The sequence below is a fragment of the Micropterus salmoides genome, unplaced genomic scaffold, assembly GCF_014851395.1.
Source record: "Micropterus salmoides isolate LMB-PRFRI ecotype aquatic unplaced genomic scaffold, ASM1485139v1 Ms_hic_scaffold_4, whole genome shotgun sequence".
In the NCBI taxonomy this organism is placed as follows: Eukaryota; Metazoa; Chordata; class Actinopteri; order Centrarchiformes; family Centrarchidae; genus Micropterus; species Micropterus salmoides.
This window is the reverse complement of record NW_024043372.1, coordinates 4471129-4495517: the sequence shown is the minus strand read 5'-3', so window position 1 is coordinate 4495517 and position 24389 is coordinate 4471129. Positions and strand designations below refer to the sequence as shown.

General features: G+C 40.0%; 1 protein-coding gene and 2 long non-coding RNA genes across 10 annotated transcripts in view; 2 read left to right on the top strand and 1 right to left on the bottom strand.

The window, feature by feature from the left end:
- The window catches only part of LOC119886082 (butyrophilin-like protein 1), a 164589-nt gene that overhangs the window by 15703 nt on the left and 124497 nt on the right, over nt 1-24389 (top strand). For 2 of the 8 annotated variants that reach the window (XR_005441429.1, XM_038696608.1), the window contains exons 1-7: nt 14023-14765; nt 16084-16168; nt 17882-18217; nt 19867-19902; nt 21932-22210; nt 23717-23854; nt 23994-24089. Coding sequence is in view for 5 of the 8 variants with exons in the window: in XM_038696608.1 (XP_038552536.1) it covers nt 16084-16168; nt 17882-18217; nt 19867-19902; nt 21932-22210; nt 23717-23854; nt 23994-24067 (948 nt within the window). In the remaining 3 variants the exon portion in view is untranslated. Of the gene's footprint in view, nt 1-14019; nt 14766-16083; nt 16169-17881; nt 18218-19866; nt 19903-21931; nt 22211-23716; nt 23855-23993; nt 24090-24389 lie in introns of those variants that run through there. The other 6 variants (XM_038696607.1, XM_038696609.1, XR_005441431.1 and 3 more) reach the window with 6 other exon arrangements.
- LOC119886105 lies at nt 3817-5801 on the top strand. Its single transcript, XR_005441440.1, has 3 exons — nt 3817-3929; nt 4083-4175; nt 5418-5801. It is a non-coding gene; the product is annotated as an uncharacterized LOC119886105 (long non-coding RNA).
- On the bottom strand, nt 9736-11283 carry LOC119886113. Its single transcript, XR_005441450.1, has 2 exons — nt 11010-11283; nt 9736-10222 (listed from the first exon to the last, which is right to left on the bottom strand). It is a non-coding gene; the product is annotated as an uncharacterized LOC119886113 (long non-coding RNA).

The window sequence follows — 24389 nt, the reverse complement described above, 5'->3', positions numbered from 1 at the left end:
GCAGGTGACGCAATATAGATAGATTTTTCTTGCATGAAGACAAAAATGGGTACTTACCCTCGCTACTGAGCAAATCAGTTCATGAACCCTGCTGGTTACCAGGAACATCAGCAAGTGATGATGATGATGATGATGATGGAGCAGCAGCTGGCAATGCACAAAAAGATTCAATGGTATAACAGATTGGCATTTAATAACACTGTTTGACCAAAATTGTGTTTGAGTGTTCAGTAAGTAAATTTTCCTTGGTGGGTGATGTGCTCTGCATTGCTTTCTCCAGCTCCTCATCACCATCCATCACTGTGACACAGACAGAGAGAATTAGAGTGTTGTAAAAACATGTATTTCTGCTTTGTACTTTGGTTTACAAGCACATGTTCCATGACTGAGTTGTATTTTCTGTATAGCCATGTGCAGAGCTCTGTTACCTCAGATATATACAACCTCATTCAATGCAAGTTTTAATAAAAAAAAGAATCTAACCTAAAATGCTCCTGTGTTGTTTTCAAATTTGAACTGAAAAAACACATAATGTTGATTAAAAGATCATATGTGAATCACAATATTCTTGCAACTCTCCCCTGATGTTACCAGATGTGCAGCAAAGATAGAAGCACAAATCGATGTCATTCAACAGTAAAAGCTCCGACATTCCCACAGACATCGCTGATATCTGCTCATTGTTTATCTAGTCCTTCGTCAAAATGTATAAAAGTCCCTTACCTTTGTTGCATAAAACACAATGTGCGGAGTTGTTGTTGTTGTTGTTGTTCAGCTGGACTTCGCCTCTGTTCTTCTCCAGTCACCGACCGAAAAGACGAGGAGAGACGGAGCTGAAGCGCAACAAAGCGCTGGTGGCCGGAAGGCGCATTATATTACATTCAACAGCCATTACAAAACGAGGAAGTTCGTGGACCACGCGGCATACTGTGCGTTTTGTTTTAATTGAAATAACGTTAGATGTAATGTTTAGTATTAGTGTATACTTGCTCAGGGACACGATGGTGGACGGGTCACAGTGGGGAATTGAACCCGGGTCTCTCGCACCAAAGGCAGGCGTACATTTATTTTGAATATCTCAGCTAACAGCAAGTGAAGTTATCTGCACCGTTACGTTAATTTAAGTTACTTCTCCAACATGTCGACAGTCCAGGAGCTTCTGTTCTTCTGTTTCTGTCTGCTGACTTTGTCTGGAAAAACACCCGGACTTCCAAACGGTAAGAAACATAATGAGCACAAACCTTCACATACGAGGAATTTGCTTTGGTGATGAGGTGCTACACGTAGAACTATATAAATATGGAATGGACAATAATAATAATAATAAAAAGAATAGAGAAAAATAATACAACTGTTAGCAGAGAAAGAACAACGTTGCACATATTTACATGTGCATTACTCTGGGTTTGTGTTGTGCAGAAGTAACACAACGGAAGATAATACTGTGTACATAGCTGCAGATGGGAAGAATCTGTTTTTGGGGTGGGAGGAGTCAGCTGCAATCTTTCCTGCTCACCTCAGAGTCCTGGAGGAGTACAGGTCCTGAAGAGAAGGAAGATTGCAGCCAATCACCTTCTCTGCAGAGTGAATGATGCGCTGCAGCCTGCTCTTGTCCCTGGCAGAGGCAGCAACGTGCCAGATGGTGATGGAGGAGGAGAGGATGGACTCAATGATGGCGGTGTAGAAGTGCACCATCATTACATTTATTACATTAATATACAACTTGTTTATATTACAGTACATGTTATTACTACAGTAGTCTTCCACCGTATTATAATGTATTCATTTATATTATAGTATATCATGTAAAATTATAATTTGCAAAGTAAATACAGTTTTTAAGACAAATGTAAGCGTAAAAGCACAAGTATCTTAAAATTGTATATAATGACAGTACTTGAGTAAATGAGTATGTAATACCAGTGCACAACAGTGAAGGTAGCTAATTAGCTTCACCTCTAGATAAAGATTATTTAATTATTAAACCTGACCCTCCACAGACAGCGTCCTCCTGGTTCATTAGATGTTCAGAGTACTTTGGGAGCTGCCCACAGGCTGTTGTTAAAGAGCCATCCAGAGTAGTCCAAGACCTTTTCATATTTGGTTTCATCATCACTACTGCAGAGTTGTGGTGTTAAATGTATTTTGAAATGTCGTCATGATGATCTTCATCATTATGATACAGGACAATGTTTGCATTAAAGTGTACATGCAGATCAGAGACATTAAACTCAAAACTCTCCACTAGTTTCTCCTGATGTGTCTTTAAGGTCGGACTCTGTGGGTCACGATGTAAACGGCACATCAGCCTTTTAAACTGTTGGTGAAACTGTGTTCAGTCAGACTCTAGCACTGCAGTAACTGCAGCACGCTACAGATCACAACATCTCACTCTCACTCTCACTTTAATCCTCATTTACAAGCGGAGAAGAGACGAACAAGAAACATCACAGTGTTACATTTATAATCCTGTTATTGTCCTTTTATAGCTGATGTGTCTGTTTACTGTGTTCACAGGAGCATCTCCAGAGCCGTCTGTCAGGACACTTTATCAAACGCAGGACGTGGCCCTGCTGCAGTGTGAAGTTCGAGGTGCTTCTCCTAAACCTACAGTAGAGTGGCAGGACAGTGCTGGAAACAAACTTCCTGCTAAAGAACCACAGGTTCAGAAAGAGGAGGCAGCTTCTACATCATCCTCCAAACTACTGTGAAGAAGACCGACAACTATCGCTGTGTAGCCACACAGGAGGAGATCAGACATCAGATTTATGCTCAGACCTACGTGTTTATCTGTGGTGAGATTCTTTAGTGTTCCTTTACAGCAAGTTTTCTTCAACTCGAGTAGTTCACCTGTCACCTGCTCGCTCGCGCACACACTCTCACACTCACACACACAGACAGCCGCCCATCTGCCCCCCAAAGCAGTCAACCTGCAGGTGTAGAGATTTGACAAATATACGCACTTTGGGGTGAACATGCTTTTGAATTATTTGAATTTAGCTCAACAAAAGCTAAATATTAATCTATAAAATTATTTTTGTGTAGGCTGCAACTAACATAATTTTTTTTTCTTTTTTTTCATTATTCTTTTTAATTTTTGTTTTTAAATGTCAGGAAATAGTGAAAATGCCCAAAGTGATGTCTTCAAATTGCTTTTTTGTCCAACGAAGAGTCCAAAAAAAGTCCAAAAAGATATTCATTGTACAGTGATAAATGGGATTAATAGAGGAACCGTTACTGAAAGTTTTTCTGACTCTTACATACAGTGTACTGGGTATTTGGGGACAAAAACTACATTTGTAGTGCTCTAACTGTTTGTATTGTTTTCTTATTACTGTGTTCACAGGTGCAGCTGCAGAGCCGTCCATCACGATAGTTGATGTCACAGAGTTTGGGGTCCTGCTGCAGTGTGAAGTTAGAGGTGCTTTTCCTAAACCTACAGTAGAGTGGCAGGACAGGGCTGGAAACAAACTTCCTGCTGAGGAGACACAGGTCTCAGAAAGAGAGGCAGCTTCTACATCACCCTCCAAACTACTGTGAAGAAGACCGAAAACAACCGGTTCCACTGTGTAGTCAGCAGGACGACATCGGTCATATGATCAGAAGTAACATCACTGTGCCCGGTGAGATTCATCTTAGTGGTGGTTTTGATCTGCAAGTAGTTTTACATGTTCGTTTATTTTAGCATGGCCGCCTCAGTAGTAGTTCTGTGTAGGTAATAACCAGCGTGCTGTACATGAGATACAGTTTACATTCTGAGTGTGACTCTAGGTTTTGTTGTGTGTTTCAGAGAAACTGTTTGAGGACACGTGCAAGAGGGGACGTAACAGGATGGTTTCTTTGTGGATTCTCTTTAGGAGCTCTACCTGTTGCTGCAGTTCTAGTTTTGCTTGTAGCTACAAAGTTCATCACAGTACGCTGTAATAAAGGTCAGTTTATATAATGGATTGTATCAACATATTCATCATGTGCAGACATCAACATCACAGATACTTGACAGAAACCATCTTGTGTCGAGATGGTCTCGTCCTCTCAGATATACGGTATTAGTTTTTTAAAATTTTATTGCCTTTATTGGACAGGAGCAGCTGAAGAGAGACAGGTAAACGGGGAGAGAAACAGGATGACATTCAGCACAAAGCTGGAGGTGGAATCAAACCCTCACGCTCCACCAGGTGAGCTACCGGACTTATGTTGTAGCCTTTATTTATTTATGAGGCATCTATCTATCTATCTATAAAAAAAACTTTTGTTTAAACAGGAAATGTCCCATTGAGACACAGTCCTGCAAAGCACAAATAAAATACAATTTTTCAACCATGAGCTGAAAAACAATACATTACGTAAATTAAAATACAAGACAGATTTACACACAAAGTTTACAAAATATTTACATGGACAAAAATGCAAAGAGTTTAAAATATATTAAAAAAACAAAATAAGGACTAAATGTAGAGATCTACCTTCCGTTAATTAAAACAACTGCATATGTCCATCAGAATATCAGATATTCTTTTTTTCGCACCAATCTTAAGCTCAGACTGGAGTTCATTCCTGGACGAAGGGCCGTAGTAAGACAGACTCCTCTTTCAAACAAAGTAGTTCGTCACTAGATCTTAAATATTTGCTTTGCATATGAACAAATTTTAAACAGATATAAGAAGGCAAAAATCCTAAAATAGCTTTATAAATAAAAATGTGCCAGTGTAGCATCCTGCGCAGTTTGAGTGACAGCCAATTTACCCTACTGTATAAGATGCAGTGATGTGTCTGATAGCCAGCGTTTGTGATGAACCTGAGAGCCGCATGATAAAGAGGGTCAAGCTTTGTCCAGCCGGATACCCAAGTATTTATAAGTATCAACAAGTTCAATGGCTTCGTCTTGGTTGTGTTAATAGCGAGAGCTGGGACTTTAGTATTAGTAGGTGCAAATATCATCACCTTTGTCTTGTGTGCATTTAAAAGTAGCTTCAAATGAAACGGGGCAGATTGTAATGAGGCAAAGTCTGACTGCAAATTTGCACAGGCAGTCTCGAGTGTAGGGGCACAGCTTCTGGTTCTCATTCTGATTGTTACAAATAAATATAGCGAGTTGTAAAACATAACCGTCCAATAAATGGATGATTCGACATTTTGATTTCCCTAAATGTCAATATTTCGTCTTACAGAGTCTTTAAACAGATCTAAAAGATATTTACCCCATTAATGTCACCGTATTACATTTTTAATCCAAATATTGCACTTATATAAACATTTTATTGTCAGCTGCTTACCATATTTTTACCAATTACTATAATATTGCTATACTAGTAGTTTTGCATTGTTGCTATCTTTAAGGGCAGGTTCACACCAAAATGTCCGTTTTCTGAATTGAAAGCAAGTTGACTTTATGTAATATATACTTTTCTTTTCTGCAGGTTCTCCTGAGCAGGGAAACGGTTATCATAAAGATCTTCCAGAGCTGCTGTGAAGGTGTGTGTGAATCTGTAGACTGAGTCACGCATGTTAGTCACAAACAACCAAATACTGTTTTGTTGGACCATTTACATTTACTCATCTGGCAGACGCTTTTATCCGAAGCGACTTACATTTGAGGAACAACATACAAGCGTCAACAGAGCATCAACTACAGATCTACAACTGACAATACATACAAGTAAGAGCAGCAATAAATACTAGTAGAGCTCATAGTTTATATTAGTATTGGCAAGTTCGAGTCTTTTGACAGACTCGTTCATTCAAATCTCTTTGTTTTTTTGAGTCATTTCGTTCATTTGAACTAGGCTGGTTATTGCGGCGCTGCAGCCCTCTAGTGGGCGATTAAAAAACAGGAAGGCTGCCTGGCTTGCTTTAATTGACAAAGTATAATGGACAAATTCACCTCTTGATTACTGTATATCATCATTATATAAACCCCCCTGGGCCCACAGCCAAATTCAAACCATGTAAAAACCACAGAAATATGCTGTCTATATGTAATCACCACTACTCTGGCTAAATCCGTCCATTGTCACAATCTTTCCCGAGTAGTATACAACCAGACCGGCCACATAAAGGCTGATGTATATAATTACTATCATTATCTCTAAAGTGCTCATTCATACAGCAGCCTAACGTCCCTATCCAGGAGTAAAATATTAATATCAGATTTGCAGTAAATATATTGAAGTAATAAGCTTGATACACTATATGAATAAACACACTCTTATTAAAATTCAACCAATTTAATAATAATCTGGATCGAGCCACCAAGTTCTTAAAGAACTCCAGCACAGAGAGATAATATTAACACATTATATAAATGCAGCAGTTTGGCAGGTCTGGACTCAGAATGGGCCACATCAGGTCCAGATTCTGCAGACAGAGAAACACACATGAGCACGTCGCTCTCAAACACTGCAGGTTGTTCACCAGTCACGAGCTGTGAAACAACAGCTCGGCTCTGTTGATGAATAAAAAGGAAAAGTTACGTTGCGTTCCCTGGCAGACCTGGATCAGCTGTTAGCTGTTTACAAAGCTAACGCTAACGTTGCTACGTGGCTGTGTTTTAATGTTTTAATGACCGGGTCTGTTTGTTTTGGAGAGGAGACGACCTCGGAGGTAATTCGGCTCCAGGTAGAACCCTGTCAGGGCTCTGAAGTGGACCCAGAACAACTCTCATCAGCTGTTAGCTGTAAACACTAGCAAAGTTACAGTAATAACTATAACTTAGCACAACATCACTGCGCTGTAATAACGTTGTGCTTTGTTAAATGTCACATACTTAACAAGAAAGCTATATAATATCAGTCCAGTGACTGTTACCTGACAGCCGACCTGCCTCTCTTTCTCCACAGTAGCTGTCACGTGACAAATGAACGACTCAAACAGACCCACAGTTGAGAGTCGTGAACTAATCAGTTCTGTTTCCTGTGCTGACGCAGCTGCCGTGTGACGAGCGAACGTAAGAGTCCAAGATCCTTCACGCATGCGTGAAAATGAACGAATCACTCACTGAGACGACCCGTTCCTCCCGAGTCATACACACGATTAGGTCTAATGAACGAAACGTTCTTTGAACGACACAACACTAGTTCATATCACATCATTGGAGTAAATACCTAGCGAAGGAAGAGTTAACAAAAAAAGTGCAAAGCAGTACAAGATAATTGTAGGGGATAGAAGAAGAAGAGCACAGGAAGTGCATGTTAGATGTTAGGAGTTAGAGGTGTTATAAGAGGAAGTGTTCTCGGAAGAGATGAGTTTTCAGGAGCTTCTTGAAGTTAGAGCTCTGATGGCGTGTGGTAGCTCGTTCCACCACTGTTGGCAGCATTAGTGACTTGAATCTGATTCTGGAGGCCACGGGGAGCCAGTGGAGGTCACTGAGTGATGGAGTGACATGAGTCCTTTTGGGCTGATCAAAAACCAGATGCGCTGCTGCGTTCTGAACCATTTATAAGGGTTCAGAACGCAGCAGCGGACCAGTAGAAGAAATATTGTCAGCACACTGTGGCTCCCTTAAAGGGATAGAAATGTACTGTAATCCAATACACTTGTAGTTAAATATAGCGAATATTTCCTCAGTGTGCTCCGGTTTTCCTGCACAGCCCAGGCTCTGCAAATGGAAAGCAAAGAAAGTTGTTCCAGCCAAGAGCGAGAGAGAGATCAATTAACCGGTACATTAGACCGCTCTGGACTCCTGGCACTATTAAGAAACAAGCCCGTCTGGCACCAACAACCACGCCACATTAAAAGTCTCTTAAATCCCCTTTTTCCCCGGTTTGAACTTCAGCAAGTTGTCCTGACCCCGTCTACTTGATTTAATGCATTAAGTTGCTGCCATGTGATTGGCTGATTAGCTATTTGTCTTAAAAAGCGGCTGATCCGGTGTTCCTAATAAAGTGGCCGGTGAGTGTAGACTTCTACAATTGAACCTCTTTATGCAGTCAGTGGAGTCGCCACCCTGTTGGCCTTTAAAAGTATTCAGCGCTTCACCCAGAGATTCTCTCATGCGTCTCTCACACTGAGTCAAAACTACTGAATTATCCACTCGATGTTGTTAAAGACATGATGGCATCTAAATGAAATGGACAAAGCTACATACGTATCTCAACACAACAGAGCTTTAAAGGGACCTGGTAAAAGTAGAATGGATCAAATCCAAATATTTATTTCCACAAACTCAGGGGCTAAAACCAAAAAGAACAGGTACCCTAAATAATCAGGTGGCTTGTTAAACCAGCAGATCCCAGATCTGTAATGTAGCCTATATAAAATGTAATGTTTACCTTAACCATGTAGTGCCTTCAAACATTCAAGCCCGCCAGTCCACGCAAAGTCTGGATTTTGGCGGCTGTTTTGTGCGCAAATTTTGTCAGAATATTTGTGTCGGAGGAAAAATCAACAAAAATTCGTTATTTTGTTTTTTGTTTGTTTGTGAAAAGGTGACTGAACTTTACTGAAAATGTTTGCAGGGAAAATCTAATGTTACTTTTTGTAATTGGAGTTCACTTGTTTCAGAAAAGTATGTATTTGTAGTGAGAAAACTCAGTGTTCAAATAAGCTACTTAAATGGTCAGTCCTCAATGAATGTATAATTTAATATTTATCATGGTGCCAAGGAGTCAAATACAATGCTGACTGTTATCTTAATCTTGCTGGTGCTGTTTTTGAACAATACAGTGTCATTAGCTTGAATGTATTCAAATTAAATGAAGTTAATTCCACGTATATTATAGTGAATATACAGCTGAACCAGTCTGTCACTTACATGTTAATATGTAATGGTTCTCGCTTTGTTCTAGCAATTGTTTATATTGAATGTGCTCGTTTCTCTTGAACAATGAGCACATTATTCATTATGTAAACAATGTAATGCTTTATAGTGATAAAGTTATATTTCCATTGTTTCTTAACAAGCCACTGTGTGTATTCTTGAGGTCAAACATGTTGAATTTGAAGATCCCCTATCTCATGTTTTAAGTCACATAAAAGTGACCTTATTAGAATAATAGTTTGTTTCTTATCTGGTTAAAAATGACTGTAAATATGTGTAATTTTAAACGTTTCGTCCAAAACTGCGCTATGATTGGTCCAAACTACACGTGATGTCACACAGCATGCTTGTTACTGTACGAAGTTCCCAGTCGGTCCCCCAGACCTGGTGAAGTAGCGACGGCTGCTCCAAATGTGTTCACCTTCATTTCCTGTCGTCTACTGAATAAAAGCATTAATGTCACACAGACGTACAGTCCTTTCTTATCCTTCCTGTCAATATTCTGTCTTTTATCTTTTAAAGAAAGATTTTTCTGCGTGGATCTGGTGAATCAATGTAAACGTTACTTCTCTCACTATATTAGAAAACAAATAATTAAAAGGTAACGACCACACTTTATCCCAAGGAACAGTCTGTATCAAAACTGATATGGGAATTTAATACTTTGCCAAAACGTCTGAGTAGCTACACAGTCGAGGAGAGAGGAGTAAGTGGACAGTAGCGAAGTGGAAGTGATGGAAGAGCAACAGCAGGACGACGCAAGGGCTTCCTGTCTTTAATCTCAAGACGCCTGCTGTCGTGTTTCAGACGCATCGAGTGGATAAAACATTCAGGTCGGCCGCTACCTGACCTCCATCCTCTTTCTACAGTGGGCGCACTGATTTTGGGTGTTGTCACAGCCAAGTTGTTGCTTTTTGATGTTGTGTTTTGTCATTCTCAGGGTTACACTCACTATAAAGAGTTAAAGGAGGGAGGCTTCCTGAATCTATAGACAGTTTATTACACTGGATTGAAACAGGAAATACAAAACAATATTAATGTAGACAACACAGGTTATAATATGCAACATTTTTCCTTCCTTCACTTTTGAACAATCATAAATACGTGTGAATGACAGTGTTGAACAGTTTCTACAGATTCTTCAGAAACTTTTCCAAGGCTGCATAAACATTTGCTGATCGGTCCGTTGTTGTGCCTGCATGGCATTAAACCTTCTACCCTCTGCCTTCTGCTGAGACCTCATCATGTTCTCAGAGAAAGCGTTGGGCTTGATGGGTTCGATCCACATTAAGCATCTGCTCCAGGAATCTTCTTTGTTCTGTCTGACACCAGAGAAGATTTCACTTTCCTCTTCCTGGACTGACTTCCAGGAATGGGCGGTCAGAGTGTCACTTTTTGTCTTCTGCCTCCACGTCAGTGGAGTCCAGCGACTCTCCTCTCTCCCGTCCTGTGGTGCAGCATCTTCCCCTGTCAGTAACAGCAAGTAGTTACTGAGTAACGCTCATCAGAGACTGAACATGTTAACAGTGGTGGTAGGAGTAGGCTGTAGCTGTTCTCCGAAGCTGACCGGGAGGCCACTGCTGCCAGTGATGCATGCGTTTATCAGGAGAGTGGCATTAAGTAACGTTTAATATTGTTCTGTAAAAACACTGAATACTGCTTTTATTAGTGCATGTGCACAAAAACAGTAGTTCAACAGTCGTGAAAGCATTGCTTTGTTTTTTATTTCAGCCAAAACCATAGGCCTACTTCTTGCTGCTGATATGAATATGCTGTTAGTTGAACCGTCGGGAGAGATATTTATGTAGTTAAATACTGTATACTCAGAGCCCTGTGGCAGCATCATCTGGTCTGAGAGGCTGCATGTTGACAGCTCAGGTTACTTATTGTAGTAACGAGTAACCTTAACATAACTTGTTACTTTTAATACCCAGTAATAAGTAAAGTAATATTATCCCTTTTAAGTAACAAGTAACTTATTTAAATTTCTGAGTAACTTGCCCAACACGGTTGTTTTATAGTAGCCTTGTAATGGTAGGCAGATGTTGTTTTTAACAGTGGTAATAGTATAAACAGCAGTTGTTGTTACAGTGATATTATAAGCAGGAGTATTAGTAGTAGGAGTAGCTTAGTTGTTGTTGTTGGTTGTAGTACAAGTATTATAATTTCTAGCAGAAGTAGTAGTAGACTAGTAGTAACATAGATGCAGTAATACAAGAACTGATGAAACCAGCGACAGGCTCCAGTTACTCACCGTCTCCATCCAACTCCACACCAACATCTGATGTGTTGTTCTGACCAAATGTCAGTGAGGCATTTCACCTCCTCGCCGCACCAAGTCAACACGCGATTCATTTTCACGGAGATGTCCGACAATGAAAAAGGCGAAACAATCTAGATCTAGTCTCTTGTTGGGGGAAAAACGGTCCGGGGCAGGATATATTAAACCCAGTACACACTGCAGTTTTCCATTTGAAGGCATCAGCTGATCTCTCATCAGTCCAGTCAACTGTGGTGTTTTTATGTTAACCAGCTTTATTTCATGTTTATCGAAAGATAATAGTTCAATTCACTTAGTTAATGTTAAATTTCAAGTTCTTTGGCAACAAACAGAGTTTATCTTCAGTTATTAGATTTGTTGTTAAAGTTAGAAACGCGTATTAGTTAATCTGCTCAACGTGACTCGCTTCTAGGAAAGTTGAACCTGTAAAACTGCAGATAGATAATTAACTTAATATATGTTCGGCGCCACGATGTTATGTTGTGGGGTTTTGTGGATGTGTTTGGGAGAGTGTGTAATAGAAGAAGGAAGAATGATGGGAAGTAAAGCACCACTATAAAACTGTAACTGTCTCCAGACTCTTTTCTTCAGAGTATGAAACCTTCTACATTTACTGAAATTTAATATGAACGGTTGTTTCTCATTTGCTCAGTGTAGCTCTACAATTTAACATTTGTTTGGAGTCCCTAAATCACACAGCACAAAATTTATTCAAGGTTCTCATACATCCTGGAAAACCTGGAAAACACTTGACCAACTTTCCAGTCATGGAAAACACATGGAAAATGAGGGAAAAAGGCCTGGAAATGTTTTTTTGTAACATTGTGTTGCGGCAGCGTGGTCACTCAAACCACTGGGCTAACCTGCCACCTACATTACAGCAAACCTCAACAGTGACAGATCCACAAAATTACCAAAGTTACTTTAGTTATTCGGGAGATCGCTTGACACCAGACTCTGTGCTAGTGGCGGTCATGTGTAGAAGGAACTGGTGAAACGTTGCCAGGGATTAACACCTGATTCCTGATGGTGACTCTTGCTGCAAAGTAACATTCATAGCTGCAAGCATGTAGGCCTAGTGCTGAATGGGAAAATATCAGGCATTGTTTATTCTTATTATTATTATATGTTGCCCTTTTGCTACAATTAGGCTTCACACAGCAGCTGCGTCTCTACACTGCAGGGGCGATTCTAGGATCAGACCTTTAGGGGTGCTCAGCCCCTAATGAGAATGTAGCATGCATACAATACCTTGCAAAAGTGTTCACTTTTAGGCCTACTAGAGAGGAGCTGGTGCAGAGCGGAGCGGGTCACTTTGTGTTGAAACGTGGTGGGGACATGAGGGCTCAGATTAGGGGCGTGATGATGCACGAGAACAAGACAAGAAGATTGTTAGTCACTATTTAGATTAAATATTTGATGGTAAAATACATATGAGGGGTCTGGGAGTCGTCCCCCAAAAGATTTTGAGCATTAAACTGGTAATTTCCTTCCTTCTGGAGACATTTTCTGTGGAGCAAGCTGTTTTTCTTCTGTTTTTCTGATTCTAAAGTCTCACGGCAGCAGGAAGAAAAGATCTCCTGAATCTCTCCTTCACACAGCGTGGGTGTATCAGCCTGCCACTGAAGGAGCTGCTCAGTGATGTTAGTGTCTCACGAAGGTGGTGGGACGAAAACCAGCCATTTCAAAAAGTCCCAGCATCCCCAGCGTAAATGGTGTCAGTGGACCAGCTAGGGTCAGACAGCAGTGTGGAGCTGTGTGCTGTGTTTACTGCCTCGGAGTTGACTCATTTTCCCTGTAACTAGCTAACAGATTGCTATTTCCAAAACATTATTACAGTTACTAATCCAAGTATCGCTGCGGTGCTGAGTCAGCTGTCGACCAACAAGCTAAAGTAAAGTAGCCTAAAAGAAAGACTGGAGAACGAGGGAGATGGACGTTCTTTCGCCCTCTTCTCTGTTGCACTTGTCATACAAACCTACGTAGCAAACCGGTGCAAAAGGTTTTGGATTGAACTCACCCCAGATGGAAAGTAAACTCCTTTGATCGGCGCCGTTGAGCCAATCAGAATTCAGCGAAAACGGACGTCTAATATCCTTGTTTATATTTGGGAAACGGACTGTAGCCTATAATAACATGACTTACTGCTGAGTTATATATAAAATAAAGACATAATCTTTTGCAATTATCCTTATAACTCTGCATTATTTTACCTGCTGTGTACCAACCAATCCAACCCATTTTTACCTGTTAAAATAACTTTAAATGGCGAAAACAACCCATAAAATGCAGTATTTTACTTTCCAGACAGTGACTGAAGCCTCTACTTATTGACTGAAAGGTTATTTCTTCCTCAAAATGACTTGATTTCATTCAGAAGAGTTATATTTGGCATATTATAACTCACCTTGTACTTTTTACCTGTTAAAATAACTTTAAATGGTGAAAACAACCCATAAAATGCAGTATTTTACTTTCCAGACAGTGACTGAAGCCTCTACTTATTGACTGAAAAGTTATTTCTTCCTCAAAATGACTTGATTTCATTCAGAAGAGTTATATTTGGCATATTATAACTCACCTTGTACTTTTTTACCTGTTAAAATACCTGCCAGAAAGTGCCTGAACATGTGATCTTTTGTTACTTGGTTCACCAGGTGAAGTAGTGACGGCACATTCCTCCATATTTCCACATCTGTTTACTTTCATTTCCTGTCATCTACTGTTGAATACGAGGTGTTATATGTCACTAAAATATTCCTAATAGTGTTTTTATTTTCAGGGAAAGAATTAATTATCTGCCTGACCCAACAGCTGATTTTGGATTCTCAAGTCTTTGAATTTAAACTCTTTAAAAATCTGTTTATAATAAATTACAGTAAATCAGTAAAAAAGAGATTGAAAAGTCATTTATGTTTATGAGTAATATAGAAAACAATTGGTGACCACATTGGAATCACATTAGGATTTTCAAAGCTGATAGAGGTCGCAGAGTTTTTAGTTTTTATTTACAGCCTGAGAAGCAAACATCAGCTGAGACACTGCGCACTGGGACAGGGAAGGTGATGCAAAACCTCCTCCTTAATAAAATCAGATCTGAAATGTCAGCGACACTGTGGAGCAGCAACAAGTGAAGTTAGCCAGCTGCGGCTTCGCGCACGCGCGATTCATTTGCAGTCTCGCCGCGGAGGAGTGAACATCTCCTGCTGTAGCTGCAGCCGGGAGGGACTGCTGGACGAGGACCGGGCGGCCCGTGAGCGCCTCGGAAAGGGGGAGGGGCCCTCTGCGCTGGTTGGATCTTCTTTAGGCCAACCTCCTGTTGGAGAGGAGGAGGGTTCAGACACTGCTTTGGTCTCGGTGTTTTCAGCCAGAGTCAGTGAATTCTCAAACACTGCTTTGGTCTCGGTGTTTTCAGCCAGAGTCAGTGAATTCTCAAACACTGCTTTGGTCTCGGTGTTTTCAGCCAGAGTCAGTGAATTCTCAAACACTGCTTTGAACTCGGTGTTTTCAGCCACTATTTAAGGTTGGACAATCTGCCATGGAGCTGTTGAAGTCGAGCCTCGGACGGTTGAAGTTTGTTCTCCTTTGTATGTCGGCTGCTCACAGACCTGAAGCTCAGACCTTGAAGAGACATATAACAAGATATCTGGTTTATTACCGCGGCTTTACCACCAACTTTCACGGAGCCCCCCCTCGTTTCAGTTTACCCGACATAAGTTATCCTCCCTGGTATGTTCATGAAATTACTGCATCTTCTTTTATTTCACATTTTAACGCATCAGCTGACCTCGTGAATCTAATGTTTTTATTTTATCTGAACCAGCTTTAGTTCATGTTTATCAAAAGATAATATTTGGTTAGATTCTAACTTGAGGAAGTTGTTTGGCAACAAACACAGTTTATCTTCGGTTATTAGATTTGTTGTTAAAGTCTCACTTGGTTGACAATCAATAAAATGAATCACGTTACAATCGTATGTAATGTTGTTTAATCACAATATTTTAAGTTTTAACCTTCATGAAGGTAGCATTTATTACAGGACTGCATTAGTTTTAGCCTGGTGTACCTGATAAACTGGCAGCTGTATATTAATGCTCATAGGCCGGATAGAAACATGCACCGCGCTGAAGTTTTAAGTTGGATATCCGACAGACATTCAGCATCAAACGGCGTCTTGTTGATCTGTTTCCCCCGGTGTTGGCAGTATAATGCCGGTTAGCTCACCTCCGAGGGCTCGCTCTTAACCACCAGGGGTTTGCTTAGGGACCATCGATAAATTACTATTAGTCAATCAAGAGCTTGCATGTCATGTGATTTAAAGACACCAAACCAATGCCGAATTGTAGTACCGCACTTCCTATTAGATTTGAGTGCATTTTCTATTTTATATCAATATTTATTAATATTTCTTATTAAAAAAATGTTCCATGTTATGTGACCCAGGGACTCCAAACCAACGCTGAATCAGTACCACACCGTGCAGATGAGACGCGCTGCTTCATATTAGATTTAGTGCTTCATGTATTTTCTATTCATATTAATTTCTTATTGAAAAAATGCTTTTTAGTTTTTATTGTGAGACCTTTTATTATGTACAATGGAATGCAAATAGAAGAGCTCTGACATGAATAATGCTTTTATAATAATTAAATTATATGCATTGCTGAGGTAATGGTTGAAGGTTATATTATGCTTGAGATTGTATTGAGAGGATTTTTTAATACTCTGTAGGCAACATAACAGAATATATTGTTGACTTGGTGTATTGTGGATGACTTTAGATAGTATAGGTGTACCTAATGAAGTGGACACTGTAGAATCAAGTCAAGGTTTCCCCTGCATGTGTAGAAGTTAATGCCGGTAAAATATGCAATTGGCTGGTAGATTTAATTCACTCACGAGCCAAAGAAACGATGGTGATCTACTGAACGGCTGGTACACTTTGAGCATTCACTAGTTATTTGGCTGGCGGACAAAAAAGTACATTTTGCTCCCTGCATGCAGCTGTGTTGTGTTACAGTGATGTTAATGTGATTCTTATTTTCAGATGTCTTGGACAACCATGAAGCTTCTTCCTCTCGTGTGTCTCTGTCTCCTGACTCGGTCTGGAACAACGTTTGCTGATGAACACGGTAAGAAAAGGAATTACTTGGACTGATAATCAATATCCTGATTATTAGCACAGATCAATATAAAAACATGTGGTGCCATTTAATTACAGCATCCTTCTGATTGATCTATGTGGCTGGTGTTAATTTCCTAAATCAATTCATGGAGGTTCACAGCAACAAAACAAATGACAGGAGATGTTTTTAATAACTTTCATGATTAAAACAAATTTGATTTCCAAATCACATGCACATATGTTTTAATTGTCCCATTTTGGGGAGTCACCTTCCCCACCAGGGGAATTGTCCTGCTCACAGAGAGAAAGAAAACAGGAGAAAAGGGAAACACACATGAATCATCTTAAAACAGGGATGCAAACTTAGGAAAATATGAAAATCACAGCAGGACGACACAATGCAAGTTATTCATTGACTGCTTCACTGTGACTGTTGTTGGTTTAGGGCTTTATAGATAAAACTGACTCGAGATAGGACAAATAAGATAACTTGACTACACAGTGATCATAATAACAGTGGTACTCAGATCTTTCAACATGAAGTAAAAATACTTTCTAAATGTTGCATTCAGATTCTTACTTATTGTTTTTATTTAACCAGGAAGTCCCTTGAGATTGAAATCTTTGTCCTGAGGGACACCCGACCACTTTAAATAGAAACAAAACATGTTGAACAAACATCACATATAAAAGCAAAATGTATAAAATTCTACTGCAACTAGTGATTATTTTCATTATCGACTAATCTGCAGATTAGTTTCACAATTAATCGACTAATCGTTTAGTCTTTAAAATGTCAAGAAACTGTTAAAAATGCTTATCATAGTTTCTTATTGTATTATATAATAGGAACATTATTACTGCTGCATTGACACATCAGCAGTATTTTAACAACAACAGCTGGTTATGGTGGAGCAAATTTTTACATCAATATGCACAGTTAGGAAGTTTAATCTATAACAAGTGATCATACTCTATAAGATGATCATCTGCAAAGTAACTAGTAAATATAATTTCCAGATGAATGTAGTGGAGTAGAAAGCAGAAAGCAGGTTTCCCCCATGTTTGATCTGCATGTCGGCCTTCATCAGTTTTTCTCTGCTGATTTAATGTGTTTGTTGGAAGACTGGAAATGCACTGAAGCAGCGATCATATAAATGTCTTCACCTGACTCTTGATGATTTCTGGTTCTTTAACTGTCATTTAAATCATTTAACGCAGCTGCAGACACCGAGTTCAGATTTCACCTGAGAGTCTTCTGTTCACAATCTTCTCCTTCTTGTTCCTCCCATGAAGAGAAATGTGTTTCCGTTCGGCTGGTGTTTGCTAAATAATGAGACGCAGCTGCGTGATCTTTGAAGGGAGAACAGTGACCCGACAATGTGAACATACAGAATATTTGGACAATGTGAAAGTTTCAGAAGTGACTCCAAATGAAAACCAAACACACGATCAGCAAACTCAAAGATCGTGGGCGTCCTCTCAAAGACCCTGTAGTCATACTGAGACTGGATTGGTCTGAAGTGTCTGTGTCATGTGACTCATCAGGTTTCTCATGTCAGCTTAAATATTCTTAAATGATGCCAACAAAAAAAAAATCTCCATAAATAATGTGCCGCCTAACTAATGTGTTTATAAACTGGTGTTTCAGAGTCATTGAGGTGACATGTAAATGTGTTATCTGATGAACAGAATGACTAAAATAAACTTCTTCTTTCAGGGTCGGGTGTCGTCAGAGTGGTTGTGAAAGAAGGGAGTGACGCCATTTTACCCTGTTCCCTCAGCACCAAGGAGAACGCTGAGGAGAAACTCTTTGACTGGAAGAAAGATGGTGGGAAGGAGGTTTTCTTTTATGTTGGAGGCTTTCATTATAATAACGGCCGTCCAGGTCAAGATCAGCAGTTCAAAGGTCGCATCTCACATTTTCAAGATGAGCTGAAGTACGGAAACGCCTCCATCATCATCAGAAAAACAAAGGTGACCGACAGTGGAGACTACACCTGTGATTTTCCACTTCTTCAGCCAAGACAAATATTAAAAATTCAGCTTGTTGTTGGTGAGTGTTTTCATTAAATAGTTAAATCTACATACACTATATTGTCAAAACTATTGGGACGCCCCCTCAAAATCATTGAACTCAAGTGTTCCAATCACTTCCAAGGCCACAGGTGTATAAAATCAAGCACCTAAGGATGCAGACTGCGTCTACAAACATTTGTGAAAGAATGAATTCAAGCGTGGATCCATGATAGGTTGCCACCTGTGCGCTGAAGTTGCCAACTTTCTGCAGAGTCAGCAGCTGCAAACGTCACCAAGCGCAATGAAGAGCATCGGATGCAGCGGTGTAAAGCACATCATGCTTCTTTATCTCGTCTCGTAATCCGATGGACGAGTCTGGGTTTGGCGGTTGCCAGGGGAACGGTACTTGCCTGACTGCATTATGCCAAGTGTAAAGTATGGTGGAGGGGGCATCATGGTTATTTTTTTCAGGGGTTGGGATCGCCCCCTTAGTTCCGGTGACAGGAACTGTTAATGCTTCAGCACACCAAGACATTTTGGACAATTTCATGTCCCCAACTTTGTGGAAACAGTTTGGGGACGGCCCCTTCCTGTTCCAACATGATTATGCACCAGTGCACAAAGCGAGGTCCATAAAGACCTGGATGAGCCAGTTTGTTGTGGAGAACCTGACTGGCCTGCACAGAGTCCTAATCCCAACCCGACAGAACACCTTTGGGATGAATTAGAGCAGAGACTGCGAGCCAGGCCTCCTCGTCCAACATCTGTCTGACCTCACAAATGTGCTTCTAGAAGAACGGTCAGAAATTCCCATGAACACACTCCTAAACCTTGTGGACAGCCTTCCCAGAAGAGTTGAAGCTGTTATAGCTGCAGAGGGTGGACCAGCTCCATATTAATCCCTACGGATTAATACTACAATAATATCACATCAGTAACCTTCATGTGCATGTAAAGGCAGGCGACCCATAACCTTTGGCAGTTTAGTGTATATTGTTCATCAAGATCTCTTGCTGTCCTTTTAGGTTTGGTTCCAGCTTTTCATACTTGTCTGTTCAGATTTATTTATAACTTCCAGATTGGTTTGAAATCAGCACCTCATGCTTCATCTGCCCCCTGTAGCTCCTGTACTTTCAGCCTGTGATGCTCTTGGTATCGAACTGACATCTTTTTCTTCTTCTCCTCCTCTTCCTGCTTTTCCTCTACTTGGTCTTTTCTCTCCACATCAGTAACTATAATCAGTGACATGTAAGTTGTCCTGTCTCCTGCCTGCATGATCTTCTTTGTCTCCACATCGTGTCAGAACTGAGCCTCTGATCTCAGGTGACCAACAGCTTTGCTGCTGCTGGATGCTCTAACCACTTCTGAGCTTACTTAAAAACAAACTAAAAGTTTTTTTATATTCAGTCTTACTCCCAGAAACATATTCTGTTTTTTCCCTCTTCGTAAAACACTTGCAGTATTTTAGTAGTAGTACTAGTGAGTATTTTATATCTAACCTTGTTTAATCTGTGTTTGCTGACTTGCTGGTCTTCTGCTGCTAGTTTCCCTGCTTTCAGTCTTTATGCTAAGCTAGCCCAGCTGTCTGCTGCCTGCAGCTTCATATTTACAGCACAGTAAAGTGTGACATCGATCATCTGTGCAGTAATTACTGTTCTAATTGTGTTAATTAATGTTCTCTTTCAGAGCTCACCTTCAGAGACCGATCAGGAGAAATCACAGGTGCGTCACTGATCTCTACATCTGTAATGTGTGCTACAACTCTCTGGGCCTCAGGATAGAGATCAAACATGTATTGATCAGACATCTATCAGATCTACAGCCGTCTGTCTTATAAACCAGAGGAGGTGAAATCAGCGGTCTGTCCTGATGTTGATGTTACTGATCTCTACATCTGCTGATTATCAGCTGATTCTGGGACACAAACACACAAAGTTCACTCTGAGATACTTGATGTGGTTCTTTAGTCCAGCAGCTCAGCTTCTACAGACTATTTCACTGATTCAAACAGAACAACCCGGTCTCACTCCCAAGTCGTCACATATGGACACTTGGTCAAGAGCCATAATCGTCAGTTTGTGACGCACTAGGGATCCCTTTGACGTCATAGTTCGACGTATTGAGGGAAGCCCTGTTGTGTCAGTTTTATATTTAGGAGAAAAGACGAAGTAAGGAGGTGATTGGGGTGGATAGAGGGCCAGAACCCGGACCTTGAAGCAGGAGAACAGGGTTTGTGTCCCGTGCGAAACAAAACATTAAATGTTTTTATTTAGGCCAGTGAGGTAAATTGACATTAACGTTAGTTAACTTAAGTCTTAATTGACATACATAGCTATTTTAACCCAAACCATAATCTTTTCCTAACCTTAACCAAGTAGTTTTGTTGCCTAAACCCAACCAAGTACTTTCTGTGCCTAAACTTAACGAAACTGCAACGTTTCACGACTTTAATTATGCGCGTTTCAACATGGCAATGTATCGAAACGTTACGTTTTATCTTGAAAGTGTAACCGGATATTGCATATTTATTGTTGCTAAGCGTTGCTAACTTGACTGTGGATCCCTAAACGTCAATAATTGATGCAAAAGGGCTACCCAAGTCTTTAAAAAGCGATGACAAAGGGCCTTGACCATGCGTCAGACATTTGACGAGTAGGGAGTGAGACTGTGTTGAACAGAAACATTAAAATGGCTCCAAGTTTATTTCCTGTTAAACGTACACTTAGACCTGCAGTGAAACTACCTGTAGCCAGCAGCAGCACTGTTTGACTGATCAGTTGAAGCTGATGTAACATCTGAAGATGTTTTGTTGGCTTGGTTCATTGTGGACATAATGATAAAATTTATGAATATTACCCAGATCTCAGGTGACTAAGAGTTGTAGCACACACATTGCAGATGTAGAGATCAGAGACATTAAAATCAAAAGTCACCTCTAGTTTCTCCTGATCTGTCTTTCAGGTCCGATGTAAAAGGCTGTTACATCGTTGGTGAAACTGTGTTCAGTTAGTCTACCTCTGCAGTAACTGCAGCACGCTACAGAGCACAGAAATCAGCCAGCAGCTTAGACTATAATCTCAGTTTCTACAGTAACACTGATAACTGAAAGATGCTTTTCATGTCATATGAAATCAGTGAACACTCTCACACACTTTGAGGTGTTCGTACTTTTGAAACCCTGCTTTTAATGTTTGAAAAAACTAGATTTATACCTGAACAATGTGTTGCAGTTCATTAGGGCAGCTCTGCTATAAATTCTCCCAGAATATTAGAAACACCTTTTAAATATAATTCAGTCCAGATCAGCACCATCTCTAATCATCATAAAGTGAACTTTCATATTTTATAACATGTTTATTTTACTTTAGTGTGACAACAGATTTCATGTGACGTCGTTTCAAGATAATTTTTTCAGCTCAACAAATGTAAAAATTGAGTTTGTCCAAACGTCTTCACTGTATCTGAGCTTCTGTCATAATATGAGTCAGAAACAGTGTTTGCAGCTGTAAATAGTTTCCAGACTTTTGGTAGAAGTTAGAAAAGTTTGAAATATCATGTCCTATCTAACAATGCTGGGAGGAGCAACTGAGGCTGATACTGTGCTTTTCTGTTCCTCTGTGTTTTTCTGTTAAACACACTTTAATCCTCATTTACAAGCAGAGAAGAGACGAACAAGAAACATCACAGTGTTACATTTATAATCCTGTTATTGTCCTTTTATAGCTGATGTGTCTGTTTACTGTGTTCACAGGAGCATCTCCAGAGCCGTCTGTCAAGATACTTGAACAAACGAATGATGGGATGCTGCTGCTGTGTGAAGTTCTTGGTGCTTTTCCTAAACCTACAGTAGAGTGGCAGGACAGTGCTAAAAAAATGGTTCCTGCTGAGGAGCCACAGGTCTCAGAAAGAGGAGGCAGCTTCTACATCACCCTCCTAACTACTGTGATGAAGACCGACCGCTATCGCTGTGTAGCCACACAGGAGGAGATCAGCCATCAGATTTATGCTGAGACCTTTGTGCCATTCAATGGTGAGATTCTTCCTTGTGGTATTTTATATTTATATAATTAAATTGTTAAGGTGTTATTTTAAGTGTGCAGACTGAACACAAAGCAGGTTGTGATGAAGACGTCTGCAGAAGTGTAAAAAGTTTCAAACGGAGTGAAAGCTTCACTCTTATACTGAGACTCTGAGACTTCATGAATCTACAGAGATGAGAGGAAGAATGAGAGGGTCTGCAGGGAAATAACAGAAAGAAACTCTGAGATCAGTCTGATCAAACACAGGAACACAAGAATTTAGTAAACTTCACTCACAAACCCAGTAACAGATTTATAAATGGCTCCTGTCAGTGGGTGGGACATATTAAGCAGCACGTGAACATTGTGTCCTCATAGTTTATGTTAGAAGCAGGAAAAAGAAGCTGCTGAAAAAGTGGGTGCTGGTCCTGATAGAAATGTGTCAGAACACAGAGAGGAGCCCAGGCCTCGACTGGTCAGGGCTGTTTTGGCGGCTAAAGGGAGACCTACATAATGACCAGCAGGTGGTAATAATGTTATGGCTGATTGGTTTATAATTAGTATCGATTGCAGAAAGAAAGATAAATAAATAAAGAATAATAAATATTTGTTGATATCTATTAGATCTACAGCCATCTATCTGACATGATAGATGAGGAGAAATCTGTGGTGCAACACTGTTGGATCACTAGAAGCTGATGAAGCATCTGAAGATGTTCTGTTGGCTTGGTTCATTATGATAAAGGACTGTATGTATTAAAGTGATGTTGTTCTGTCAAACATCTTGAATATCACCCAGCTCTAAGGTGACTAAATTGTAGCATAGACATTGCAGATGTAGAGATCAGAAACATTAAAATCAAGACTCTCCACTAGTTTCTCCTGGTGTGTCTTTAAGGTCGGACTCTGTGGGTCACGATGTAAACGGCACATCAGCCTTTTAAACTGTTGGTGAAACTGTGTTCAGTCAGACTCTAGCACTGCAGTAACTGCAGCACGCTACAGATCACAACACAGAAATCAGCCAGCTGCTTAGTCTGTAATCTCACTCCCTGCAGTTACACTGAAAGATGCTTTTGTTGTAATTACAAGATACATTTTCTGTGATTTTAGCTTGATTAATGTTAAAATCAAATATAAAATATATATCATGATATTGTGTAGGGTTGCAACTAATAATTATTTTTATTTTTGATTAATCTCTTGTTGTTTTTTTATAATTAGAATTTTTTGTTTATAAAATGTCCCAAAAATAGTAAAAAGAAAAGATTCCACTGTGTATTCGAGCAGGACGACATCAGCCAAGATCAAACCTAATCACTTTACCAGGTGAAATTCATCCCAGTGATCTTTTCTGAAAATAGTTTTAGATGTTTACATGGTGTTATTTTAATGTTCATAGACTTTAGCAGCATGGTCGCCTCAGTAGTAGTTCTGTGTAGGTAATAACCAGTGTGCTGTACATGATATACAGTTTACATTCTGAGTGTGACTCTAGGTTCTGTTGTGTGTTTCAGAGAAACTGTTTGAGGACACGTGCAGCAGAGGGGACGTCACAGGATGGTTTGGTGGAATCGTTTTAGGAGCTGTAATTCTTGCTGCAGTTCAAGCTTTGCTAGTAGCTACAAAGCGCATCACAGTACGCTGTAATAAAGGTGAGTTTATATAAATGTATCAACATATTCATCATGTGCAGACATCAACATAACAGATACTTAACAGAGACCGTCTCTCGTCACAAGGTTATCGTTTTCTCAGATATATTATGTTGGACGTTTTGCCTTTATTTGACAGGAGCAACTGAAGAGAGAGAGGAAACCTGGGAGAGAGACAAGATGACATTGAGCAGAGCATCTGAACCTGTGTAATCCAACCTTAGCGCTCCACCAGGTGAGCTACTGAGGCGCCCGTTAAGTTCGTATTTACATTTATGAAAAAGAAAATCCACTGAGCCTTTATTTATTTGTGAGGCCTCTGGTTCTCATTCTGATTGTTAAAAATAAATATAACAAGTTATAAATACATAACTGTCCTTTAAATGGATGGTTTGATTTCACAAATGTGCAAGGAGACATCTGGGTAATTTTAGACTGAATTTTGTGTACTTAGGGTACTAAGAGTCAAAAACAAAGGGGAATAATGGGAAAACATATTTGATGGTCAGAATGGTTTTATCACTGCAATATTGTG